The 26,338-nt window shown below is 40.0% G+C and overlaps 5 protein-coding genes across 5 annotated transcripts; 3 read left to right on the top strand and 2 right to left on the bottom strand.

Annotated features, from left to right (window-relative positions):
* Positions 1-1,967: 1,967 nt before the first annotated feature.
* Positions 1,968-6,354, top strand: andH (Oxidoreductase andH; the record flags this gene model as incomplete). Its single annotated transcript, XM_036643846.1, has 4 exons — positions 1,968-2,286; positions 2,383-2,738; positions 5,247-5,999; positions 6,085-6,354. The coding sequence occupies 4 exons, from the start codon at positions 1,968-1,970 to the stop codon at positions 6,352-6,354; spliced, it is 1,698 nt and encodes a 565-aa protein (XP_036490492.1).
* A 1,114-nt stretch (positions 6,355-7,468) lies between these two features.
* On the bottom strand, positions 7,469-7,989 carry CGCS363_v011998 (uncharacterized protein; the record flags this gene model as incomplete). Its single annotated transcript, XM_036643847.1, has 2 exons — positions 7,469-7,881; positions 7,938-7,989. The coding sequence occupies 2 exons, from the start codon at positions 7,987-7,989 to the stop codon at positions 7,469-7,471; spliced, it is 465 nt and encodes a 154-aa protein (XP_036490496.1).
* A 10,527-nt stretch (positions 7,990-18,516) lies between these two features.
* Positions 18,517-19,178, bottom strand: CGCS363_v011999 (uncharacterized protein; the record flags this gene model as incomplete). The annotated part of the gene is made up of 2 exons (XM_036643848.1): positions 18,517-18,975; positions 19,035-19,178. The coding sequence occupies 2 exons, from the start codon at positions 19,176-19,178 to the stop codon at positions 18,517-18,519; spliced, it is 603 nt and encodes a 200-aa protein (XP_036490497.1).
* A 2,417-nt stretch (positions 19,179-21,595) lies between these two features.
* On the top strand, positions 21,596-22,463 carry CGCS363_v012000 (uncharacterized protein; the record flags this gene model as incomplete). Its single annotated transcript, XM_036643849.1, has 2 exons — positions 21,596-21,771; positions 22,298-22,463. The coding sequence occupies 2 exons, from the start codon at positions 21,596-21,598 to the stop codon at positions 22,461-22,463; spliced, it is 342 nt and encodes a 113-aa protein (XP_036491230.1).
* A 925-nt stretch (positions 22,464-23,388) lies between these two features.
* CGCS363_v012001 (putative endo-1,3(4)-beta-glucanase) lies at positions 23,389-25,755 on the top strand (the record flags this gene model as incomplete). The annotated part of the gene is made up of 1 exon (XM_036643850.1): positions 23,389-25,755. The coding sequence occupies one exon, from the start codon at positions 23,389-23,391 to the stop codon at positions 25,753-25,755; it is 2,367 nt and encodes a 788-aa protein (XP_036491229.1).
* Positions 25,756-26,338: the final 583 nt, after the last annotated feature.

Below are 26,338 nucleotides of genomic sequence, written 5' to 3' on the forward strand. Positions count from 1 at the left end.
GCCACCGCCCAGAGTTACACTCATGTTCGCTTTCGTTATCCGTATCCCATCCATGCTCCCCACCGCCGCCGGCTTGCCAAGTCGCCCAGCTCTGTCGTCCCAGACGCTCACGAGGGCACTCAATTTGAATGCGACGTCGGTCACCATACCTACCGACATCATCTTGCCTGCCACCTTGGCAGATACCGAATGCCGTCTTGGAAGCCAAGCAGTCGTCATCTCCCCATGGCTTCAGGTTTCTGACCTGGTTTTGCGACGCATAAACCGCGCACATGAGGACAAGCCAGTGTTAGCCAAGCCAACGACTTCTCATCTCCATACTCGTTCCCGTCGTGTCGGAATGTCCTTCGGTTCTCTCAACTTCCGCGGGACCAGCGTCTCTTCGGCGATGACCAAGACTGCACATAATCTCCCGAGATGTCTCACAACAGGGAAACAGGCGTCCCTCCTTTCTTCACGGCTCCCTCTGTGTGCTGCCTTGATCTGGCTCGATCACAACCGGCGTTTCTACAACAGTGAAAACCCAAACGGAAAAGGGGCTCACTGGCCCAGACATTTGCTTTTCCGACAAAGTCTTGAATTTGTCTTGCAAGCCACGCCACCGCCGAAAATCTTGCTTCCATCAGGCGGATGCTCCTGGCTCATGGGAGAGGCTGAGAGGTTCTTCTGTGGAGGAAGTTCTCAGGTCTGGGCTCAGGTGGACGAGTCCTCCTCTGTCAAACCACTCGAAACCATCCTGCCTCTGTTCAGCACCACTGCGTGTGCGACGGTGTTTGGAAGTCTCACCACTTACAGTCATGGAGGCTTCGAATGACGAGCCGTCGTCGCCAACCGTCCACCCTTGTCAAACATGAAAGAACCTTCTCCGCAAAAGCTAGGTGGTTATTTCCCCTTGCGATGACACGGCAGCATTCTGTCCAGGGCAAAATATTGGCGATTGGCCGTTGTTGCGTCGCATCTCTCGGCGTCTTGTTCCACCAAGCTCAGCACCTCTTGGCGCTTGGCTGGCCTCTCTCATCTTGGCGCCTCGCAGCCCTCGTTCCGCTGACTCCATCCCGCTCGCTAATGCAAGCCTGGTCTTGTCCGCCGAGGAAAATAAGCAAACCAAGCTTCTTGCCAAAAGACACCAAGTGAGCCACCACGACCAACATGAAAATCTCATGTAAACTCTCCGATGAAGAACGCTCGCAACCGTGGGGATGTCGGCTGTTATCTAAGATTTTCTATGATCACTCTTAGCCGCGATTTCCCCATACTGCATTCTGCCGGCAAACAAATCTCGCTTTCAAGAAGCGAACATATCATTTCCATGATCGACGTCTCGAAACAATCCCCCTCGCAGGCTGCGCGTACCGCCAGCCGCGAAACAGTGACTCCCCCGTGAATGGAGAACATCATTGGCCAGGGGGCCACCGCGCGCGGTGAGGGCCAATGTAACTCAAACCCCTGATGAATGCTTTCCAAACCCCGCTTACTCACCCACTGTCCCGGAGACTGTCCGGACGCTCGCATTCTTTCCGAGCCAGACTGAGTTAGACCGGGCTCGGTAGGCTCCGGCGCCGTTCGTCGCCCGACCGCAGACGGGCCAAAGTGGATCCTTCGCATACCGCATTGGGAATGCGAAGCATCCACACCACGGCGGAGTTTCGGCTTTAGCGGGCGAGACTGCATTGCAATCCGTGCCGCACTATTTGATTAAAAAAGCCACTTCTAAAGTTCTTCCTCCCGAACGTGCAGCGGAAGGAATATCATTCCATGGCTCTACCCGACTAGTGCGACATGGCTTGTCCGCTTACCATCTAACCCAATGTGAAATGCGAGGCTATGCGAGGATTCGTACTTAGTAACTTGCGATATAAAACAACTCCTCTGCCAGCTTGCAAAAGTCCCAATCCAATTCGTATCTTGTAAATCCATAATCCAGACACCAAATCACCCCAAGGGGCTTCATCTCCAATACCGCAATAATGGTCTCCCTCACCGAGGTCCGCGCCTCCAATGCCGCCCTGACCTCCTCCTCCGTCCCCAAAACAGCCCTCTTCGTAGGCGCCACTTCGGGCATCGGAAAATACACACTCACCGAGCTCGTCTCGCTCAACCTACCTATAAAATGCTACGTCGTCGGGCGCAAGGCCAGCGAGCCCGCAATGCGCCCCGTTCTCGAGGCCCTGCGCCTCAAGAATACGCAGGCAGAGCTCGTGTGGGTCGAGGCGGAGGTGTCGCTGCTCTCTGAAGTGAAGCGCGTATGCGAGTTCATCAAGGAGAACGAGGAGAGATTGATTTGCTGTGTTTGACGGCGGGATATGCGCCCTTTGGAGGACGGAATGGTGAGTATCTTTTGCGTGAGTGGTGATAGAGTACTTGGTTAACGGTGGAGTACAGATACAGGTGAAGGCATTGAAGTTACCCACGCGCTGCAGTACTACGGCCGCATGCTCTTCACCCTCTCCCTCCTCCCGCTGCTCCGCGCCTCCCCGTCGCCGCGCGTGCTCACCGTGCTGGGCGGGAGTTTCCTCTCCACGAACCTCCTCGTCGACGACCTGGACCTCCGGAAGGCGGGCAACTTTGGCGGGATGCGCTCGCAGACGCACATGAGCATCATGAACACGCTCTTCCTGGACCGCCTAGCCTCCGACCCGGAGAATGCCAAGATTACGTTTGTGCATAACTGGCCTGGGGCGGTGGACACGGGGAATATGGCCCGGTACCACGCGCCGAGCTGGCTGTCGCCGGCGCCGGTGACTGTGCTGTTGAAGCCGGTGTTTTGGGTGCTGGGGACGGGCGGGAGGGAGGCGGGGGAGAGGCATGTTTATAATGCGACGAGTGGACGGTTTGGTGGGATGGGACCGAGGGGGGAAGGGGAGGTTGAGAAGGGGACGGGAGGGGAGGAGGGGAGGGGGCTGTTTTTGGTGGGGAGGGGGTGTGAGGTTGTTGAGAGGGGAGGAGTGTTGGAGGAGTTGAGGGGGGCGCAGGGGGTGGTTTGGGGGAGGACGATGGAGGTTTTGGGGCCGTACTTGTAAGAGGTCAGCGTGGCGTCAAGATTTGCATCTCATGAGAATTTTGAGGAGGGGCTGCGGGCAACTCAGATCTAACTTCTTACAGCGGATCCGTCTCACACGCTGCATATGTTTGTTTATCGGCACGAATGTTCGCGGTGATACAGAGGAACGATATCCAGAAGTCAACGATAGGTGGAAATGTTCCTTCTATGAACTGCAGATTTATTGTGTAAATGAGGGTGAATCTCAAGTAAAGAACCTCAATTTGTAAGTATATGAAAGGACTTGTCACTGGCAACTTACTTAACAATTCCCTTTAGCGGTAGAGATGGACATTACTGGGCGGTGTCCATTGCGGGATGCTCAATCAGCAGCCACAAATCTTTTCATATTCTACTGCCTGTTATTAGCTATTCAGCCCGTAAATCATACCTAGAGCATGCCTCATAATGGCGCCGGCAACATTACTTTCGACTTGCATAAAACACAGTTGGCGACCGTCTCGGGTCATAAAGCGGTCGTTCGTGGCTATAGGGCTTTATATGATATCTAGAGCAAAGTTGAGGGTGTAAAGGAAATGTCCGAACGGGCCTTTGCCAAGGAACAGTTTATTTGCCAAAGGGATAGGAGAGAACAGGTAGATATCAAGTTGTAAGTATACGCCAGAGGGTTCAGAGGACGTTGGAAGTAGATGCAAGTGCACCTCTGGGCTACGGATGTATGAGACCCTTACTCCATTGCTGTTACACCAGCACCTCTGGTACATCGTTTCTTTCACAGTTGCTTGAGACAAGCGATGCTGCCATATAAGTTAGTCTCATCAGGCAATGAACTGCGGTAAATGGTCTGAATTTTCTCTCACTCCAGTCCAAAACTGACAACGTTCTTAGGCTCCAGCTTTGCCCCATATCATTTGCATCGCACATTTTGTACTGTAGCTCTGTAGTACCTGATCAATTACCCACCGTTTGGTCACACTTGTGACTTACTAAGTGAATTCAAAGCGTTCATTCATCAGGAGCTAGATCACTAGGTAAAAGTTGGGGGGCTGTCTTTGTGGCTTTCAAACTGGTTGCAGGAGTCGTGACATTAATCATTGTTTTTTCTGCCAGAAACTTTCTGGTCATATCATGCTGCTGGTCGACTGCACTACCCAAGATTATCAAAATTCACCAATTTTCTCTAGGGCAATTTGCTAAACCACAAGTTTTATTACTCATTTGTAGAGAGTATCGATCTTTCTGAGTGTGGTCCGGGTGACTATGACCGCTGTGCAGTCGTCCACCAAAGCCAAGAAATGCTAGGCCTGTGAACATACGAATGAATGCATTTTATGAGCCATTTCTTTCACAAAAGATAGTAATTGGATTTGAACAGCTTGTAGTTAGGCCGAAGATGAGGTGTACGTGATGAGGGGGCTGGTTGTACAAGCTGTCTTCCACACCGCTATGTGCGATCGTTGCACAGCAAACCGGCAAGGCTGCGGCTGAGAAGCTTTAAGACAATGATGACGTGGATGTGTCTTCAATTTTCTGCTGTGAACCCAGGCTAATAGAACGCACGTAAGCAGTCTCCAATAAGAACACGCCTTGGGTTGCTTCTTGTTTGCCCAGCCTGCTGTTGTGACGAGGGAGCCGGTGCAGGGAGAGTGACCGAATAAAAATGCGCCAAGGTTGGTGGAGATATATAGCATGGCCTCCCCAGTTCTCTGCGATCCTGTCCAGCGCGGACATTACCTTTCCTTAATGGTCCTCATAGGTCTCTCCGATGACAGACGCCTTTCTTCGACGGCAGGAGCCAGAGAGCCCGAATTGCTACAAGGATTGCGCCAATGCACCAGAAGAACTGCTAGCCAACCCAGACGTTGGCGGTATCGGGGTAGGCAGGCGTTATTGGCGCCGAATAAATCATGAAGAAGGCTTTTAGAAAAGATGCTGACAAGTGTGTCGCCCCCCCCAGGTATTAGTAGGATTTGTAGCGACAGCGTGGCTCGTGGTCTTGCTCGTCATCTTCCGCTACTGTGTAGCCTTCGACCCCACCGCCGATCCACTCGCCAACCCAAGACGAGATAAGAAAGACAAGTTTCGACATAGCTGGAAGCCGAATCCCATAGATGTCAAGACTATCAACCTGTTCTCGGGTCTTCGCCGACATCTTGGCCATCATTCACACTGGAATGTAGCCTCAACAAAGGTCTTCGAATGCCCATCGTCTTCCTCAAAAGCTTCGCTAAAATCGAATGAATAGATCCTTCTCAAATTCTGCGATGTCCAGCTTTTGACTGGTTTCGGGCTCCTATTCAGCAGCTTCGTCGGCTTAACTTGCTACATGTCGGCATATCACTGGCAGATCATTAGCTACCTAGCCTGGTTTTCAGCCCTTACGCATGCCGCCTGCCTCACAGCCCTACGAGAGTACTTGTACCACCACCAAATGGAGCGAAATTTCCGCATGATTTTGATGATAATCTTGCTGGTCGGCTTGATCATAGCCATATGGCCAACGGGGTATTTCAACTGGGATGCAAGACTTGTTGAGACGCAAGGCACCGCAAGCGTGCCCACTTCGAATGCGCGTTGCTTCTTCAGCCAAAAGTCAATTCAATCCGCGTGGGAAGGTCGGCTTTGCGGGCAAATAGGTGGAAGTGATAAGTATCATTGCAATTTCAAAGAGGACGAATATGGCAGGGAACTGAAGCCTTCAGCCACTACAGCCTACGACTCATCCATTTTGTCAATAGTGCTGCTAATATTCAGCTTTTTCACTCGCTCGGTCAAAATGTTCCGCGCGCTTTCAAAGATGACCAAGAAAACTATTCGACAGAAGCTTGGCCACTGGGCAGCGTCTTGTCTCACTGCCACGGCCAGACGCTATCCCCATTTCGGAACTACGGCATTGCGACGGAAGCTCTTGTCCGTGTTTAGGCCTCTAGACGTGATGGTTGCTCTATATCTGGTTGTCAAACTGTACCTGGATGTGCTTCTGTCCGAAATGTCAGATGTGAGTACTACCCATTCCACGCTGAGAGATGTCGCAGGGACCGAACTACCAAACTGCACATACGTTTATTGACGAAAATGTGCAGATCTTCTGGCTTCTCATTTCCTCGCTCTGGGGTACAGCTCGTCTTTTTATGGCGCGCGGCTCTGCCGACGTTCTCGGCGCGGAAAACGAGTGGGGCTTTGGTCAGGTTCTTGCCGTCTTCCTTCTATTGGGTCCAATCACGGCAGTTTGTTTAGCACTTTTCGCCACCATCAGGAGACAAAGGAAGTCGAGGAAGAAGCTAGCTGGAGAACACGAGGACTCTATCACACATGCAGTGTCTCTACTTGCTTCATATCGAGCTGGTAACTAAAAGCCTCGAGCTTTGCAAGATCAAGGATTAACTCATCAAGCAGAGATAACCGCAAATCAGGCAACAAGCACTGCTGTAATAGACCGTGTGTCAAGCATCCTCCAAGGTATTGGGCCAGAGTTGAGGGTCAATCTCTCAGCTGGGGAACGAAACTCTGCAGAAACTGAGTTTGAAGCGATCCCACTAGATGAGTTTCAGCAGTTTCCAGAGGATGTTACAGGTACATACGCCAACCCCCCGTCGAAGCCAGCATGTTCGGCACCGGTATTCTCTGATATTGGTGATGGAATTGTCACCTTGCCGAATCAAGAGACCGTCGCGGGGATAGACTACATAGACATGCGGGCGTCACTGTCTTTCCGCTTCTCGCGGTCACAGTGGATGACCATTGTCATGTGGTTTTTCTTTTTGCAGTTTCTCTTTCTGGTCGCTGCCGTGTTCTGTTTTCTTATATTGAGTCCACTCATTCTTACCCCAGACTTCAACCGGCCCTCTATGTTGCTGAAAAGCTCTGTTTTCTCGGCTCTTGCCGTACATCCTCTGAATTTGTTTGTTGCAGTTACTCTCGGACTGTACATCGGTGATGGCCGGACGTCAAAATTCCAAATGACATTGCTTTGCTTTCTGCTCTTCGCAATTCTACTAGGATGGAGTCTCGTCACCCTCATACCTGGCATTTCGGAATACTTTAAGTACTATGTGTTGTGCCCGTTGATCATCACAGTCATTCAGTTTTTATACCTTAGTTTTCGATAGGCGAATGGGAAAAGAGCCTTGCTCTCGGCTATGCGGTTGATGTGAAGATCGGACCAACACAGATTGGGTGCTGATTTCGAACAATGACTTGCAATACAAAACAAAGCAGACATGAGCCTTTTCCAGCAAACACTGTAGATATGATTTGACTACACTATGAGTTGGGAAGTTGAGCGTCAAGCAGTGCCATGCTCTTTGGCACCATCATTCTTAATTACTCCTGCACTGGTTTCACAAAGATTATATATGTTCACTTTAACTATGACCCATGTGTATAAATACTGATCCAAGACACTAGTGCGATGGATGTTGCCTTTCTTGATAAACTTAATGTTGAAGCGTCCGCTGAGCCCCGACTTCACGCCAACACACCGCAAAGTCCCACAATAGTCCCAACAAATGCAAGCAAAGATCTTTTCCAATCAGTGCGTCCCCAGTCTGCCACAAGCTTCTTCAGGTCCGTTTTCTCGCCCCCATTCGCTCCAAGCTGCCCGTTGATGGCCTCGTTGAACGGGTACGACACGAAGATGGTGTATGGCACTATTGCCCCAACAAACCCGGCCGCAGCAGCAAACAGCTGAAATCGAAGATTTCCAGCCTTCATGGGCTCTTCGTAGGCCAAGTAGGCGAAGCTGGCAGCAGTGCCAGTGACGACAACCTTCCCGACGTAGCGGCCGACGTCCCAGGCGCGTTTCCACTGCTGAGCGACCAGAGGGGACGGCGCCTTCTGAACCGCGGGCATGAAGACAAAAGCGCCACTGAAGTAGTAACCTGTGGCATTGGAACGTTAAAATTTGCTGGGTGAACGAAGTAGCTTGAAAACTGACCACTCATGAACCCTGCCAGGGTGAGGGTGAGGGCTTCGGGAGAGACAGGCATGGCGGTTGATAACGAAGTAACCGATTGGTGATTGTAATTTTTCACTGCAGGTCAAAAAGAGAAGTTTAAGCAAAGGTTTTCTTTGAGATAAATACTTGCACCGTCTTGGGGACCCGAACCGTCAGCTGTTCAGATGGAGCTGGGCATTGCCGTTTTAGGAAGTTTCCGTGCGGCCTATACAATATCCCCAGCGAAGGCAATAAGTTCTGCCGGCCCATATTTAACAAATTTCCCAATCAATCTAACTAAGTCTATCATTCAATACCTTATGAGATGATCGAACTTCCAGGTCGTCTGAGATCTTACAGACTCACCTAAATAGGCCCCCTCATCATGGGGCGAATTATGAGCTCAAGTAACACACAGAAATAGCGACAGATATTCTACATATGCCTTAGAATCATCTTATCAATAGCTTTTGAGATGTTGACTTTTAGTGTGGTATTCTAATTATTAAGTCCCCTAATAAATTGACTTAGATATGTATTAACTACATATCCTTAGGTATAAGCAAAAACTCTGCGCGTGGTTTTTACAAGGCCTATCGCTCTCATTAGGCGGATTATCTATTTATCTAAGCTACCCCCTAGTAGCTAAGAAGCACTATTTTAACCCCTATAATCTAACACACCCCCTTAGGGATAATTAGTATAATTACGTAGTTATCCCTATAGCTTAATTAAGTATTTCTAAATAGCTTTAATTACTTCTTATTATTATAGTTTTAATAGTTTTATAAGTTATAAAATAATAGCTTTTTTTACTATAAATAGTTAGAGTAATAAAATAAAATATTTTCTACTTTATTTAACTAGCTTAAAGCTTTTAATTAGTTATAGTTTTGCTAACTACTTTAGCTCTCCTTAAAAATAAGAAAGTAAGTAAATAATTTTTTACTACTTATACTTCTTATTATTTTTCTTCCCTTTTTTTTTTAGTTTTTAAGATTTTATAAATTATATATTATCCTTATACTACTTTTTTACTACTATATTAATACTTATTTTAAATAAATTAAATACTTTATAATATCTTCTTATAATACTTTTAATACTAAATATAAAGCTTATTTTATTACCTCTTATACTAGCTATATATATATGCTTAAAACCTCTAAGTATTATTACTTAGCTTACTTTTTCTCTAATTTCTCTAATAACTCTAAAGAAGATAAACTAGCCTCTCTTATTAGTTCTAGCTATTAGTTTACACTCTTTTTATAAATATCTTTTATTATTAATTTTCTTCTTATAGCTTCTATCTTTACTTTACTTACTTACTTTTCTAGCTATACTAAACACCTTACTACTTAGCTTATTAAAGAGGAAAACCTTAATAATAGCTAAATTAAAGAGACTCTTATTAAAAAGAAGTATAACTACCTCTTTAATATCTAATATTAAGCTAAAAAAGAGGCTAAAGAGAAGAAAGAGATTAAAGAAGCTAAAGCTCTCACTTTCTCCCTCACTAAATAAAAAAAGAAAAATTATACTACTAAACACCTTATTAAATATATTACTACTAAGAAAAAAAAGTAAGAAAAAGAGGAAGCTACCCTTTAAGCTATTTATATTAATATAAAGACTATTATTATTATTACTATTAATAAAGAGGAAGAAGAGGAAGAGAGTAAAGTTATTATAAATACTAATAACCCTTTTAACTCTATAAACTCCTCTCTTAAGTTAGAAGATAAACCCTACTTTAACTACTCTCTCTCCTTTAGTAGAAGCTATTTATACTTTAGCTACTACCTCTTTAATAAAAACACTTATTACTACTACTATATAAAGAGTAGTAGCTACTTTATAAATACTAAAGAGATTATTACCTTCTATTATAAGCTCTATAAAATAAAAAAGCATACTAAAAGTAATAAATCTATTTCAGCTAAAGTATAAATTATCTCCTATTAAGTATTTCTATATAGTTATTAATTTTTCTATAGAGAATTAGTATTACTTAAGAAGACCTTTAGGATACTACTTATAAGGTTATTATAGCCTATAAAGCTACTAAGAAGTAAAGTATTACCCCTCTTAAATATATTTTATATATTTACTACTCTACTCTAGCTCTTATACTCCTTACTATTATACCTCCTCTTAGCTTATTTCCTCTTTATCTAGAGACTTTAATTTATACCTCTCTTACTCTTTTAAGTGTTTTCTTTAGTTTTTACTCTACTCTAAGTTATACTTAAAGTACTATTATAGCTACTTACTATAACCTTAACTATACTCTCCTCTATACCTCTAAATCTAGCTATATTAACTTTAAGAAGTTTTATAACTAGCTTAATACCTTTAAGTTAACTATCTCTTTAGCTACTTCTTATAAAGCTATCCTCTCTATTCCTACCCCTAAAAGTATTTAAATATTCTTATTTTATAATTTCTTAATATCTTAAAAGCTTTAGCCTAAAATAGTTTTACTTTTAAGCTATAAACCTATAGATATTTAGTCTCTTTAATAGTTTTCTACTTTAAATAGAAGTTTTTTTATACTTTTTACTCCTTATTTTTATAATTCTTTATACTTATTATATAAAGTTATTTTAAATATCTTCTTTCTCTATTTCTTTCCTCTAGCTTTCTTTATTTCTTTTAAGCTTAAAAGTATAGTTTCTTTTAAAGGTTTCTTCTTAACTAGCTATTCCTAGTTATACTTAGAAGTTCTTAAAAGCTTACTATAAGAAGGACTTTATAAAACTATCTACTATTAGCTATATAAAAGGAGTATATACTACTAATATATACTTCTTATAGATCTCTTAATAAAGCTAATAGTTATAAATATTAATATAGTATAACCTTATTTAGAGATAGATAAGCTTCTTAATAACTAGCTTAACTATTTATTAGTTATTATATTAGATTTATATTATTATAAAAGTACTTTTTATAAGTTAAAAGGATACTTCTTATTTTATCTCTCTAAGGAGTTATACTTAGAGAGATATTATAAAGTAGCTTATAAATATTACTTCTTAAGCTATAAATAAGAATAAAAAAAGCTTTACTTCTATAGTTAAGGTTATTATAGTTATTTATTTACTTACTTTCTATATAATAATACCTCTAAAGAGCTTTATTATAAATCTTTAAGAGCTCTTTTAATCTAAAGTATTATTACTAATATTTATATTAAAAGCTACTTTAAAAGTATTATATAGGTTTTTAGCTTTAACTCTATATTTAATATATAAGTAGTATATCTTATAGAGATACTATAAAGCTTAATTTATAGCTTATTAGTATTTTAGTTTAAAATTCTAATTAAAATAAGCTAGATAACTTACTATAAATATAAGATCTAATCTTATTATTACTACTATATATAAGATAATCCTTACCTTTCTCTAATAGAGATTAACTTTACTATTTAAAGCTTCTTCTTTATATAAAAGTAGCTTAATATACTTTATAGAGGTTCTATTTTATATCTTTAAAGAGTATCTTAATAAGAAGAGTCTTCTTACCTTTTCTATATAAACTAATTATAAGAGCTAGAGTTTTCTTATTTTTTAATTATAGAGAACTTTAATATTAAGAAACTATTATAAGTTTTTATTACTTTTAAAATAATATCTCTTTTAGAGTTCTTTAACTACTTCTTTAGCTTCTTTTTAAGAAGCTATTAAGTAAGTAAGTATATAGTTATCTATATAAAAGAAGAAGTATATTTAACCTTTTCTCTAATAGTAATCCTCTCTTATTATTTATAAGAAGTTTAACTCCTTTAGTCCTTTCTTAAGATAATACTACTATAAGAGAGGAGATTAATAAAGTTTATATAAAGCCTTTTTAAACTTAAGTACCTTTCTAAGCTTCTTATAGCTAAGTAGAAACTTTATATATACTATCTTATTAAGCTTAATATATATAAATATATTTACTATATTATATTAGAGAAGTTTTAAGTTAAAGTAGTTTATTATAGCTATTAGAGTTTAAAATAATATTTTTATAAGAGTTATAGTATAAGTATCTTAAGTATCTTTTATTTATTAATCTCCTTAAATTACTAAATAAGCTTTTAGCTTTATAAGTCTACTATACTTATTAAGCTTATAAATATATACTTAATAATATCTAAAGACTTATTAATCTCTTAAAGCGTTTCTTATAATTTCTTTTTATAACTTAGACTTCTTATAACTTTATAAGTAAGATTTCTCTACTTATAAGAAACCTTCTACTAAAAAGTAGTAGTTAAGCTTTAAAAGATTATATTTCTTCTTATAGTTTAGCTATTCTTCTTAACTTAAGAATTACTAATATAATATTAAGAGGGGAGGTAACTCTTACTAATAAGTACTTATAAAGCGTAAATATATAGACTAAGCTACTCTTAATAAGAGGGAGCTTCTAAAAAGTATTTTATACTTCTCTAAGCTTTTTCTAGAAGCTTTTAAGCTTTTAATCTCTATTTCTTTACTTTATAGCTTTTCTATTATATCTATAGATTAATCTTCCCTTATAGCTATATAAAGCTAGCTAAGCTATATATATAAGCTACTTAAGCTATTTAGTCTCTAGAAAGTATAAAAATTCTTATATAGATTACTTCTTACTAAGAATATAACTTTAAATAAGGTTTTAAGAGTTACTTTTATTACTAATAAGCTTATTTCTCACCTCTTTATATTAGAAACTCCTTAAAAAGCTTTACTAAGTACTATAAATAGGCTTATTAGTTTTAAAGAGAGAGGTAATATTAACTAAAGCTTAAACTATATATTTATATATAGCGCTATCTTCTCTAGTTATTCTTAGTTAATCTCTTTTCTTATAGTAGTTTTAATATAATTAAAGATCTTATCTACTTCTTTATTAGCTTTTTATCTTATAGGAGTGCTATAAGATACCTTAATAAGCTAAGTAATATATTCTTAGATTACTTTAAAGTCTATATAATAGAACTCTTCTACTATATATATTAGATTTCTACTATAGAACTTCTTCTTATTAAACACTATATCTTATATAGTAAATATTTTGCTTTTTAATAAGTTCTATATATAAAAAGAATTACTTAATATATAGTTTAAAAGAAAACTAATAAATACTTTTAGTATAAATTTCTAGTATTTATTTCTTCTAAATTAAGTATTTTTAGTTATTATATATATATAGTATCTATATACTTAAAGATATAAAAGGTCTAGCTATACTAAATATAAGTTTTCTTATAACTAAAAATAGCTATAAAAAAGCTTATATAAGGTCTTCTATCTTTAACTTATTACTAATATATAGTTATATATATATATAGCTACTTTACTAATTTCTAGCTAGAATATATCTAATAATTTTATATTTATTATTATTACTCTTATATATTACTTAATAGCTATAGCTACTCTTTCTACTCCTCTATTTTATACCTATATATATAAAGAGGATAGCTTAATCTTAATACTTCTTATACGTAGTTCTTTTCTAACCTATTTATACTTTAATATTTTATTATCTACTTTAATTTCCTTAACTTAAATACTAAATATAGTTTAAAAGTAGTTTAGAAACTTATTTAAAGTGTTAAAAAGTAAATCTATCTTCTTATTTCTTAAATAGAAGTTTTAAACTAAGCTTAAAGCTCTATTAATAATAATTATACTTAAAGTATAACTTTTATATCCTTCTTTATAGTTATAAAAATCTAAAGTAATTCTCTTATTTAGAAGGGCTTATATAACTACTTCTCTTAGTATATATTACACTTAGTAATATAACTTCCTTTACCTATATATATTATAGTTAATAGTTAAGATTCTTAAATACCTATTTAATATTTAGACCCCTCTTATAAAGTTAGATAGATACTAGAAGGCTTTTAGCCTTAAGTATCTAAGCCTCTAATACTAAAGCTTTACTAATCTCTTAATAAGTTTATAATATATTAAGGTTATATAGCTATATTTTCTTCTTAGTTTTAAAGCTTTATCTTATATAAAGGCTAATAAAAGTATAATTATAATAAGAGCTACTTTATTAAGTAGTCTATAATTAAGAATATATTAGTTATTAATATTCTTAAATAAGTATAAGAATATATAGTCTAACTTCTATAGATAGTTATTATTAAAACTTATATCTTATTATATCCCTCTTTAGTATAACTTTTATAGAGATACTAAATTACTAATAAGTTTAAGATATAAAGCTATATTAAATAGTTATAGTTTTATTATACTATTTATACTTTTCACTAAGATTTTAGCTATACTATATACCTTAATAGAGACTTTATATATTTTAGCTTATAAGAAGTTTCCTACTAAAACGCCTTATAAAGTAGTAAACTATCTTATATAATTAAATATATATATTATAAAGCTTAAGTTTAATATTATAAATCTTATAAGAGAGTATTCTCCTAATATTATAAATACTACTTTAATATACTTTTTAGCTCTCTTATAGAGTTATACTAACTCTAAAGTATACTTTATTACCTTATAGATATACTTTATAAAAGCTTTATTATTCTCTATTCTTCTATTAAAGATATATTAAATAACTATTTAAAATACTTATACTTTTAGTTAAATTATAGCGTTAATATAAAAGTATTTAGAGAGAGTATATATATTATAATATAGTTTATAGTGTGGTTTCTCTATACTTTAAGCATCTAAAAGAGATTCTTCTTACTTTTAGTAAGTTCTTATTACTACTAAGAGTTATTTTAAGTTTTATCCTCTTTAGAAGCTTCTTCTATAGTTTATTCTATAGTTAGTTATTTTATTAAGTTACTTAGATTTATTTAGTTAAAGTTCTCTATCTTAAACTATAAAGCTAAATATACCTCTATTTACTTTAAACTTCTATAGAGTAGTTTTAAAGTATATAAGATATATTTAAGCATTAGAGATAACTTTACTAACTATAAAGTTTTATTAAGTTATTAAGAGAAGCTTAGTTATATAATAAATAGATATCTATATATTAAGGTAGCTCTAAGTAAGTATATTAATATATTTAGGAAACTAAATTAAAGAGTCTAAGTTATTTAGAACTTTATAGCTTTACCCCTTATAAATTATATTTTCTTATTAAGAGATCTATACCTCTATATTCTTCTTTATTAAGAGGAACTTTTAATTAAGAGCTATAATTATTATTATATATTTAGAGATTACTTAAGTCTTTTATTCTCCCTTACTATAGTTAATATAAATCTTTAGTTTATAAAGCTACTTATTAATACTTATATTAATAGTATAGTAATACTATAGAAGCTCTATAGATACTATCTCCTTTATAAACTACTAAACCTCTTATATACCTTTTATTACACTATTCTACTCCTTTTTAAAGAAACTATAGTTTACTCTAAACTTATTATAGAGAGTATAATTCGCTTAAGAGAGATCTATAAGTCCTATTACTTAAGGAGTCTCTATATTATTCTTATAGAGAACTATTATAATTATATTTCTTTATATTAAGTAGTTAGAGATATAAAAGAGTCTTAGAAGCGCTATAAGCTTCTAAAAAGCAGACTTATAAGCCTAAATAGCGCTTTTAGAGAACCTCTTAAAGTCTATAGTATACTATAACTAATAGGAGTAATAGAAAGCTTAAACTTAGTTAATCTAAAAAACCTAATTTCTTATACTTTTTAGAGGGATCTTTTTACTATTTAGAGATATTATTATATACTTATAAGCTATTCTTTAGTACTATAAATAGCTTATTAATATATTAGTTAATATAAATCAGACTGTTAATTAATAAATTAACTTAGATATATATTAACTATATATCCTTAGGTATAAGCAAAAACTCTATGTATAGTTTTCGCAGGGCCTATTACTCTTATTAGGCAGATTATCTATTTATTTAAGCTACCCCCTAGTAGCTAAGAAGCGCTATTTTAACCCCTATAATTTAATATCCCCACTCTAACTAACAGAACACCTCTATATATAGGATAGCGAAAATTATATATTTATACCTACACTATAATAATTATATTTTAATATATTAGTAAATATCTTAATTAATCTATAATATAAATATATAATTTTATACTCTCCTTATTATTAAAAGATTTACTTTTAGATAATACTACTTCTAGCTTATTAGGATTATTCTAAACCTCCTATTTTTTCTTAATAATCTAGTTAATTATTATAAAACGCTTATTTATATCTAGTTTAACTTTAGTATATTTCTAAAGCTATAATAATACTACTTAAGCTTATAATACTTTAATTATTTATTAATTATTAATACTAACTATATTATTAATATTAAGATATTTACTTATTTTTAATATAAATAGCTAATAAACTACTAAATTAACTTATTTTAGCTTTAATTTTAACTTATTATAAAATAACTATTTATATTACTATAAATTAATAGAAAATTTTAGTATTTTAAATATAACTCTTTTTAATATTAATATAATATTTTAATTATTTATAACCTTCTCTTTCTATAGGAGGGCTTTTAAAATATCTATAGAAGCTAGTTTATATATAAACTTACTTATTAGTAGTTTTATAATATTAATAAACTATAATCTAATTACTACTTACTTTATTTTAATAATATAAGGTTATATAGTTTTAGATCTTATATATAAATAATATTATAAGAAGTTCTACTTACTAATTAGTATTAAATTTAGTAAAAAGTTCTATTCTACTAGCTAATACTTATATATTACTTTTAGAAGTAAGAAAACTAATATATTAAGTAGCTATATAATATAAAATAAATATATAGATAAGTATACTAAATAAATATTATTAATATAATATTACTATATAAAATTATTAGATATATAGTTTCTATAGCTATTAATAATAAAAAGATGCTTTAAATATAACCTCTTTACTTCTATAATAATACCTAAGATAAATACTTTATTTAACTACTTAAAACTAATAATATTTAAAGTTTAGTTATTAACTAATAATATAAATTATTATTACTTAAATTTAAAAAGATTATTAGAAAACTATTACTACTATATAGTCTTCTTTTTAAAGATAATAAAAAGGGGTAGTAATATATTAATAGTAAAAATATACTTAATAATTAATATCTAAGTATAGTTTTTATTACTCTAAATAAAAATTAAAAACTTCTTAGTATATCTTATTACTAAATAATCCTTTTAAGTACTTTTAGTAATACCTATTTTATCTATATTCTATTAAAAGTTTATAGAGATTATCTTAATATCTAAAAGTTAAAATATCTTAAAGAACTACTTTATAATATCTTCTATAATACCTTTTACCCTCTTTATATCTATTTTTTTAGCTCTTATTATTTTATAAAATAAATTATAATATAAAAATCCCTCTATTTACTTCTTATTAAGAAGTTAAGTATTACTACTAATATAAAATATATATATTATAAAGATATAGATATAATAGTAATTTAATATAAAGCTTATTATAGTTTATATTAATACCTAGCTAGCTAGATAAACCTCTTACTTTAGTAAGAAGTATTACTTAAATACTTATACTTTATTTTTAGTATAACTACTATTTATCTTATAATAAATAGTTAAAAATAGCACTCCCTATAGCTTTAAAGCTTATTAAAAAGATTTACTACTATATATAGCTATAATAACTAAGATAATATAACTCTTATTATATATAGCTATACTAAGTATAATAGTATGTTTTAAAATATTTAATTTAATAGTAGTAGTATAAAAACGTATTAATAAAGTTATAGATATAAGAGGTAAGTCATAAATAAACGCAGTTTTAGCGCTATCCTATATGTAGGGGTATTCCATTAGTTGGGGTGGGGACTTAGAGTGGCTTTCACGTCCAACCATTGGCACGTCCCAGTCAACCATCAACGCGAGAGAATCAGCTAAAGACATTCCCTCCTCGTTCCACTCGATCGGATGACTGAATAGTTCTTCTTCTACAATTGCCCCATCCAAAACCAACGGACCTAGTCGGGCAGTGGTCAGACTGTCGGCACTCAATGAAACTTGACATTCGGCTCGTTGGCTGAAACCGGACTGAGTCGAGAACATCTTGGAAGCCAAGCTCATGAGCGATGACAACAGCAAAATGAATTCGCTGAAGGGCTCGTTGTCCCATGTCTCATTCAAAAGTCCCTGTGTTATCTCCGACAGGAGAAGATATGTCTCAACGTCATTATGTGCAAGCATGAATGCGTAGAGGGTGAAGTATGGGTTCATCGGATAGAACAGTAGTTTCCTCGCCATTGTTAGCCTGTAGCAGAAATGAAAAGTGAGGAGACGCCAGAAGTTAATTACCATGAGATGGACAGTCTGATGGCGTAGCCGTCTGGTCCCGTCGATAGGTATGATAAAGCGGAAAGGAAATATCTCAGGGAGTCCCGAGCATGAGCCAGTACTTCATTTTGCCTAAGTGGGTCCGTCGAGGCCGACAAATTGAGTTGCAGAACTGAGACCATAATTGAAGACGCAGCGTACGACGTTGCTGCAGCCTCGCCAGGCCAGAACGGATCAGTTTCGCAAGCGGAACGAAACTACAAATTGAAATTAGCGAGATGCCTTATCATTGGCAAGACTTGAAATCTTGACCTTTTCCAAATCACCCCTAAGCCCATGCACCGTGCGCTCCAAGTTTTCAACTTGCTCCGAGTAGCCATTACTATTCTTTGGATGCCGGAGAGCACGAACAACCGCATCCTGAACTTCAGCCATGCCAGAGAACAGGTTGTAGAGGCCTTGAACGGGACCTATGAAATCCTGCGGAACAGTTGTTTTCGGAATACGCCCCGGACCAAGCGATGGTGCTCGATCCATGATCTGGGATAAGGTTTTGTCAAGAATATGGCACAGCTCGACGGCATGCTGTGTGTCTGATTGGCCTGCACGAATTGCTTCTGAAACCCTCACGGAGGAATCGCGGCGTGGGAGAGTTTCATACACTCGACAGGCTGCCGCGTTAAAAGTCCATGCTCTCTCGAAGCACCCGACGTTGAAAGCGAACATCGCCTAATGCCGAAACGCCCAGTCAACATTTGTTTTCTCCATGATAGTATGAAAAGGCTTACCCCTGATAAGAGGGCCTGGAAGAGGGCATTGGTTGGCAAGTCGGCCACACTCATACGCTGGAGACCATAGATGATGTTCTGTTCGTAGAACCTTTTGCTCGATTTCAGGTGCGTATGAATATCGTCACTGGTAGTCTCAGCCATCTTGATGCCAATGAAGCACCACGCTGCGTAGTTGACCGAGACTATATAGTGGTTTCGGAAAGGTTCTTTGGCTTTTCCATTGCGGAGCGCTAGCCACTGAGCCTCCAAAGTTGAAAGAGAAATCACAGACTGCAAATCTGCTATGTATTTCGAGCCGATGTTCTGTGGCCTCCCTAACATCCATCAATGTTAGCTGATCAAGCAACCATATCTTGCCATCAGAAGAATATTCCGCACAAGTTAAAATGCTGTCAATAAGCTCGACACTCGGATACGGCCTGCTCCTCGCGAAATCAGGTTCCGGAGCATGCCTGCTTGTCGGTGTCGTCCCCGTCGCTGTTTTAACCTGCTTCAACACCGTTTCCATAATATGACGCCCAGGAAAATCGTTGTCCTGAAACCAGACTTCCATCGAGAATGCGAGGAGTCTTTCAGCTTGCGAGTACAAGAACTTCGTCTCGCTGACTCCGGAAGATGATTGATTTGACGTGGTGTCTGTCTCCTGCAGTTGTACTGTTGTACCAGCAGCAGTCCCTTGTGACTCAGTTGGCGACGTCTGACGTCGAGAATTGGCAATTCCAGATACACCCAACTCTCGAGGCGCTGAGGTCTGCTCATTGATGGCGGAAAGGGGCTGTGAGTCAAGCAGAGCTCCTTCAACAGAGCCTTGCTGACGATCTGAGTTGGGTTGAAGCAAGCCATTGTCTGATATTGCTCGTATCCGACGCGACTGTTTTGGACGTCTACGAAGGCACATTATGCCAGCGGCCATGCACTGGCGACATACTTCTTGACGATCACATTTGATCTGTCCTCGGACGGTAAGATTGGCTGCAGAAATTCATTCACAAGCACATTCAGGGATGAGTTACCTTTCTCGAATGACACGAATCACACTTTCAATGTGTTAGCAACGATAACAACGAAGAATACACTACCCATACCGCGCGATTAGGGCGTTCGTACGGGCTACTGTACGCTGCGAAGCGCGCCATTCTGCCACTATAGGTCAAGCAATAGCTTTTCCGAAGGTCTGAAAACTGCTGTTTAATGAATATGGTCAATGCCGTACGACTCTGTGGAATCCTCGCGCGAAAGATTTGACAAGTACCATCCAATGCCGATGTGTTCCGGAGTCGACGGACATTTTCCTCACCGTTAACCCCGTATCCCACCGGCACGGCGTTCGGCACACCCGAGCCAAAGCAACCGAAGCATCTGATCATCGAACCAGCTAACACTCCTTGTTCGGTACGCATAAGTTGCGATTTGATTGCATATTCGGAGATTGTTGTGCTACCGAACCTGCACTGTTAGCACAGGACCCTACCCCTATGTCCCAAAAAAAGCCCTTCAGCGGGCGTTCATGCCAGTGATCGTACACTTTGTGGATTGTAAAAAATATCCTCCGGCTCCCACCTTGACTTTATCGACTCCAACACGGTTAAATGGAAACCCCAGTAAGATTGCTGGCCTTCCACCAAGCCAGGATCAACATAGTCTGGGTACGTAGGTGGGGTCGTACCTAGAAGCCCCTAAATCGTCGCAACAAGCCCGCCCGTGAACTCTCTAGTCTTCTTGAACAAAACAAGAACGCCAATAGCATAGCCCCGGCAGGACATGATCTTGTCTCTGTGGGATCATGTTGTAGCATTTCTTGCAATGTCATTGGTCTTGCTGCCCGCAGGACCAAAGATAAGGAGCCATGCCAATGCTCCACGATCCGTGTTGTTTAGCGGCCTGAATGCTGGCAGCCCAAACCTCGATTTTGCTCTCACTATGCATATTAAGAGAGTATTAGCGTGTATAGTATAGGATACGATGCAGCACAAGTACTTGGGGAGATCTCGTTAGCATGTGCCTTTGGACATATGCACTCTGAGCAACGCTCATAAGACGACGCAGTAATTCGGGCGATATGGAGGTCATTGTAGATGCATCAGCTACATTTGAGCCACTAAGCTTGGTCTACATGTACCCACATGACTGCAATCACGTGGATTGTGACTTATTATGACACCTAGACAAAACCCGGTCTTACAAGTATGCATGTCGTATAATTAGATGCCAAGGTGTAGAAACTTGTATCATATATGAGAGTGCAGTCTGAGACTGATTAAGGTTTCAATATCCGTACTTCCTCGCGAGATGAGTCCTTCTCAATTGTCTACTTCCCAGCGGTTCCGAGCAGCATGGGTGCAAGGAACCTCCACCGGAGCTTTAGAATAAATACTCAGCTTTTGCACGGCAACCTCTACTGATGGAATCCTAGTCACCACGCAATCAATTCTCGCCTTCCATCTCAGCAAAGTAAGTGTGCATTCCAACAGACCTCAAGCAAATTCGGACAGCATATTAATGTGGACATGGCCTGTCGACTCGTTTCGCCATCTCAACCCCAATAACGCCCAGCCAACATGCAGTTTTCTTACCCCGCCGTGTTAATCGCGACCCTGCTCTCTGGCCAAACCTTCGCGAGTTGTGCCCAGGGCTCTTTCAGCGGCAAGCCGAACGATTACGACATAATTGAATACTGCACCCTCAAGCCGAATAACTTCTATGATTGTAGCAACGGAGCTTCCGTCACTCACAACGCGGATCGCTTTCAGCGCTGCCGCAAGTGCAAATATTTACCAACCCTTCCGAGCAAATCTAACCAAAGGGAGGCCATCGCCACGCCCAATTAAGCAAGTTCATACCCCTCGATTGACTCGAATACCTTGATTGATTCACCTATTTATAGATTAGCCTATAGGAGGCTAAAGATCCGTCCTAGCCCCACTTATCTAGTTATGCTGGCTACATGTATGAGGGTATTTGCGAGGGGCCCTTAGGAAGGGGGGGGGGGGGGGGGGGGGGGGGGGGGGTTAGGTTCTAAGGGCTCTAAGGGCTACGAGGGCTGCGAGGGCTGCGAGGGCTGTGAGGGCTGTGAGGGCTGTGAGGGCTGTGAAGCTATAGATAACTTCAAAATTACCCGATTAGGAAGTTAGAATGACGTAGTTTTATACTATGATTGAATTATTTTAATTGCAATTACACCAATTAATCAAACCCTTATAACAAATTCTCATCAACAGCAAATTTAGGGGTCCAATTTGCTTTGATTGCACTTGCGGCAGCGCTGATCGCTTTACGCTCCAGGCTGGGTCGGCCGACGCCATGGTCATGGTCGCCTGTGGCGGGTACGGCAGTGTCTACCACTGCTCCGCAGGCGAATCCGCGGTCATCTCACAGCCTCTGTGTGCAGGTGGTATGACGAATGTGCGCGCCTTGAAACAACGATAACGGGTTGGTGATTGGACGGGAACAGAGGATCTTCGGTGGCGTGTGGTCAACTGCAGATATTTGACTCTTCAACTAGCTTGCAATATTTACAAGAGCATTTAGCGGCGCATCGAAGGAGCATAGCCTTTGAGCTTGGGATCAGGGCTGAATCGGTTCAAACATAAATTGTCACTTATCTAAGGTACGATTATTGACGTGTTGTTCCTGAGATATGCACCTTTGCAGATGGTGGTGACACAAACTTGGGTATGCAGATTATGTGAGGGCATGTGACGGTTGTTGTTGCTTCTTTGCATCCAAGACCTCGCAGGCGCCTTTGCTACTCTCTTAACATGCGTAAAGCGCGACACCTCAAATTCAGACTGTGGTTGTTGAATGAGAAGAAGGGCAGAAATAAATATCATGCTTTTCGGGCTACGCATTGATGACTTAGCAACCGGAACACTCCGTTGATGATGCCGAATTCAATTTCTAGAATCATCTTTTGCTGTGTTGAGAACAGTATTTGAGACGAGGACATCGCTGTATTGAAAAGGGGTTAGCACAGCTTCTCGGAGGGGCCGGTGGACAGCCGGCGCGTCGATTATCCCCGATGAAACGACCCCCATATGAAATAAATGAAGAGGAAAGACCAAGCAACGATCCGAACTTAGATTTGAGTTCGCCTAGGATCTCAACGTAGCAATGCATGAGATTTAAGATGATGATAAACTCAAAATCCCCTGAAGAAGCTGGAGAATCCCCTCATCGCCCCCTCAATTGAAACAGCGAAACAACAAAATTCTCTTTTTTACCTTTGACATCTCAGTATTTGAACCATGGCCGCCCTTTTTCACGCGTCCCTTGCAATTTTGGTCGGTGCTGCTGCCTGTGCCTCTGCCATACGTTCACACTTGCTGTGTCGTTGAGTCTGTCTTTTCCGAAAATGCATTCCCTCTTTATCCTCGCCGTCCTGGCGTTGATACAAGCAGTCTACCCGCACCATTCGCCACGGCATCAGCACAGGCGGCAAGCATCGATCTTGGCGCCCGAAAATACCACGGACTCCTCAAACCTGGGAAGAGGACGGGCAGTCAACGTTTTTCAGCCCATTTCTAACGATCGGCCCATCTTGGTCCCAACTAGAGACGATCACCCCCAAAAGCCCGTGGGCGTGCGCCATGACGGACCAATTCAGACCAACAAATTCTACGCCAACTTCTTTGCCAACAACCAGGACAACGCTACATGGACACATCCGTACTCAGTATGGTGGTCGAATGATACGATCAAGCAGGGTCATGGCCTTTCAATCTCTCATACGAGCCGGGAGGACTTCATCTACGGGTCCGGAGACCCGGCCAAATCCTTCGAGGACCCTTTGTTCAAAAAGTCTATCGCTCTATCGGCACGAGAGCTGCAGAATGGAACTGTCTTGACAACTGACTCTCTGACCTCTTTTGCGGTCAATGTGAACTTAGCACCGAGGAAAGGAGCCGAGCCTATTGTCTCGTTTCCCCTGGTCCAAGGAATGGCGTTCGTGACGGGAGTTTACCACGGAGCCACCGTCCTGATCCAGTCACAAAGGGGTTTCTTAGACCTCACCAGATTGGAAGACGATTCGCGTGGGCTTGGAGCACCCGGTTGGAGGACTTGGGTGAGCGAAAATGGGCAGCCCGTTGAGTGGCTGATCTACGTCAACCCAAGTCGCGGCTCCCAGACGCCTAAACTTACCATGGCCAACAACGGAACTATCGTGGGACCTGGTAACTTCATAGGAAGTGTGCAAGTCGCGCGGAACCCCAAAGGCAAAACCGGCGCTCGTATTTTCGGCCAAGCTGCGGGAGTCTACCCTATCGGAGGAGAAATGAAAGGATCGGTATCAGGCAGAACGGGATCGTATACATTTTCCTGGAAGAAGGGCGGCGACAAGACCATTCCTCTGCTCATGTTTGCTCTGCCGCACCATGTCAAATCATTCGACAGCAAAACCGCCAGAGGCCTCACTGACCTCCAGCTTGCGAGTACGACAAAGGGCATTGCAACTGCGACTTTTGGAGACTCTTTCACCATGGTAGAGCCCGATCTTCCGACAGACATGGGATTCGATCCTTGGTCGCCGCGTCTGGGCTCGGTCGGATCTAAGGAAGCCAGGGGCGGCACAGTATCTATCGAGGCCAAGGACGCGATAGTTGCCGCTGGGAAGCTGGAGCTTGAGTTGGATGCCATTGCCATCACCAATCTGACTTCCAAATATTACGCCGGCATCGCTTTCTCGAAATACGCAAGGGCTCTCTATGCCGTCAACAGCATTGCCGGAGACAGGTCGTACACGAAGGAGGCACTGGTCAAGCTCGAGGCAGCCTTTGACAGATACGTCAACAACCTCGAGCCAAATCCTCTTTACTACGACAACGTCTGGAAAGGCCTGGTCTCTTCCGGGTCATACGGAAACAATGACTCCTCAATCGACTTCGGAAACACCTACTACAACGACCACAATTTCCATTATGGATACTACGTCTACACGGCTGCGATCATAGGGCACCTCAACCCATCATGGCTCAAGAAGAACGACTCTGTCAACAAGATTTGGGTCAACAACTTGATCCGAGACTGGTCTAACCCCTCGTCGGAAGACCCGTATTTCCCATTCTCGCGCTCCTTCGACTGGTTTCACGGACACAGTTGGGCTCGCGGCGTTCTCGAAGCCCCGGATGGCAAGGATCAAGAGTCCTCGGCAGAAGATGCCTTTTCAACCTACGCCATCAAGATGTGGGGACGCACCATTGGCGACGCGGCTCTCGAGGCACGTGGGAACCTCCAGCTGGCTGTCACAGCTCGCAGCTTGCAGTCCTACTTCCTGCTGGCCAGCGACAACAAGGTTCAGCCGGAGAAGTTCATCGACAACCGAGTCACGGGAATCTTGTGGGATCGAAAGGTCAACCACACAACCTACTTCGGCGACAAGACCAGCTTCATCCAGGGTATCCACATGCTCCCAATCGTGCCGAGCAGCGCATACGTTCGCAAGCCGTCTTTTGTGCGTGAAGAGTGGGATCAGTACTTTGCAGGAAACAAGAGCGGCGCGCTTTCTGGTGATGGATTCGTCGGCCACGTCTACGTTAATCTTGCCATTGCTGATAAGGCTGGTGCGGTTGAGAGCTACAACTTCATGAAGAGTCAGTCGGTAAATAGCACTGACTTGGATGGACAGAGCTTAGCTTGGCATCTTGCATACACAGCAGCATTGGGTGGGAGCTTAGGCTCGAGGTCGCCACTCAACTCGACAGTAGATCAAGTGGACCAATAAACCAACACAACCTTGACTTGAACTAGCGTCATGAAGTCATCTCACGCCAGTGCACCCGTGCTTGATGGAGAATAATATTGAAATGAAAATGGTATTACTATTATGATTAAGATTAATTTTTTAATGTTCAATGGCAGTCAAGTATTCCGCCTGAGTGGAGGACTTCCACAATGTGGAGTCGAGTACAAAAGAAATTAAGCAAGACATGTTATCATAAATCCTTAGACGCTTCCCGAGTCCAAACATCTGGCTCCATCGTTCCTGCTCGTAGACGGCACGCTCGTTTGTTGAACCGGAGGAGATGATCCGTCGACGTCGATTCTCCAGACCTGTCCGGAGTTGTTCTCAACGGCGTAGAGGTATCCGTCAGTCGTAGCGTAGGTAGCACCCCAGAATGGTGCGGTTCCGGACGTGACTCCGGTCAAAGCGCCCAGGCTCTGTCCGATGGTCCAGTCCTTGGTGGTGCGGCTCCATCTCATGAGGACGCAGTTGAAGTTCTTGACACCAATTGTCCAAAGATCTCCACCTCCGCTTCCAGGGACAACACTCCAGTCTCCTACGGTGTACCCATCGGCTCCGCCGT

Source organism: Colletotrichum siamense (assembly GCF_013390195.1).
Source record: "Colletotrichum siamense strain Cg363 chromosome Unknown KSG_Cg363_contig08, whole genome shotgun sequence".
NCBI classification, from domain to species: Eukaryota; Fungi; Ascomycota; class Sordariomycetes; order Glomerellales; family Glomerellaceae; genus Colletotrichum; species Colletotrichum siamense.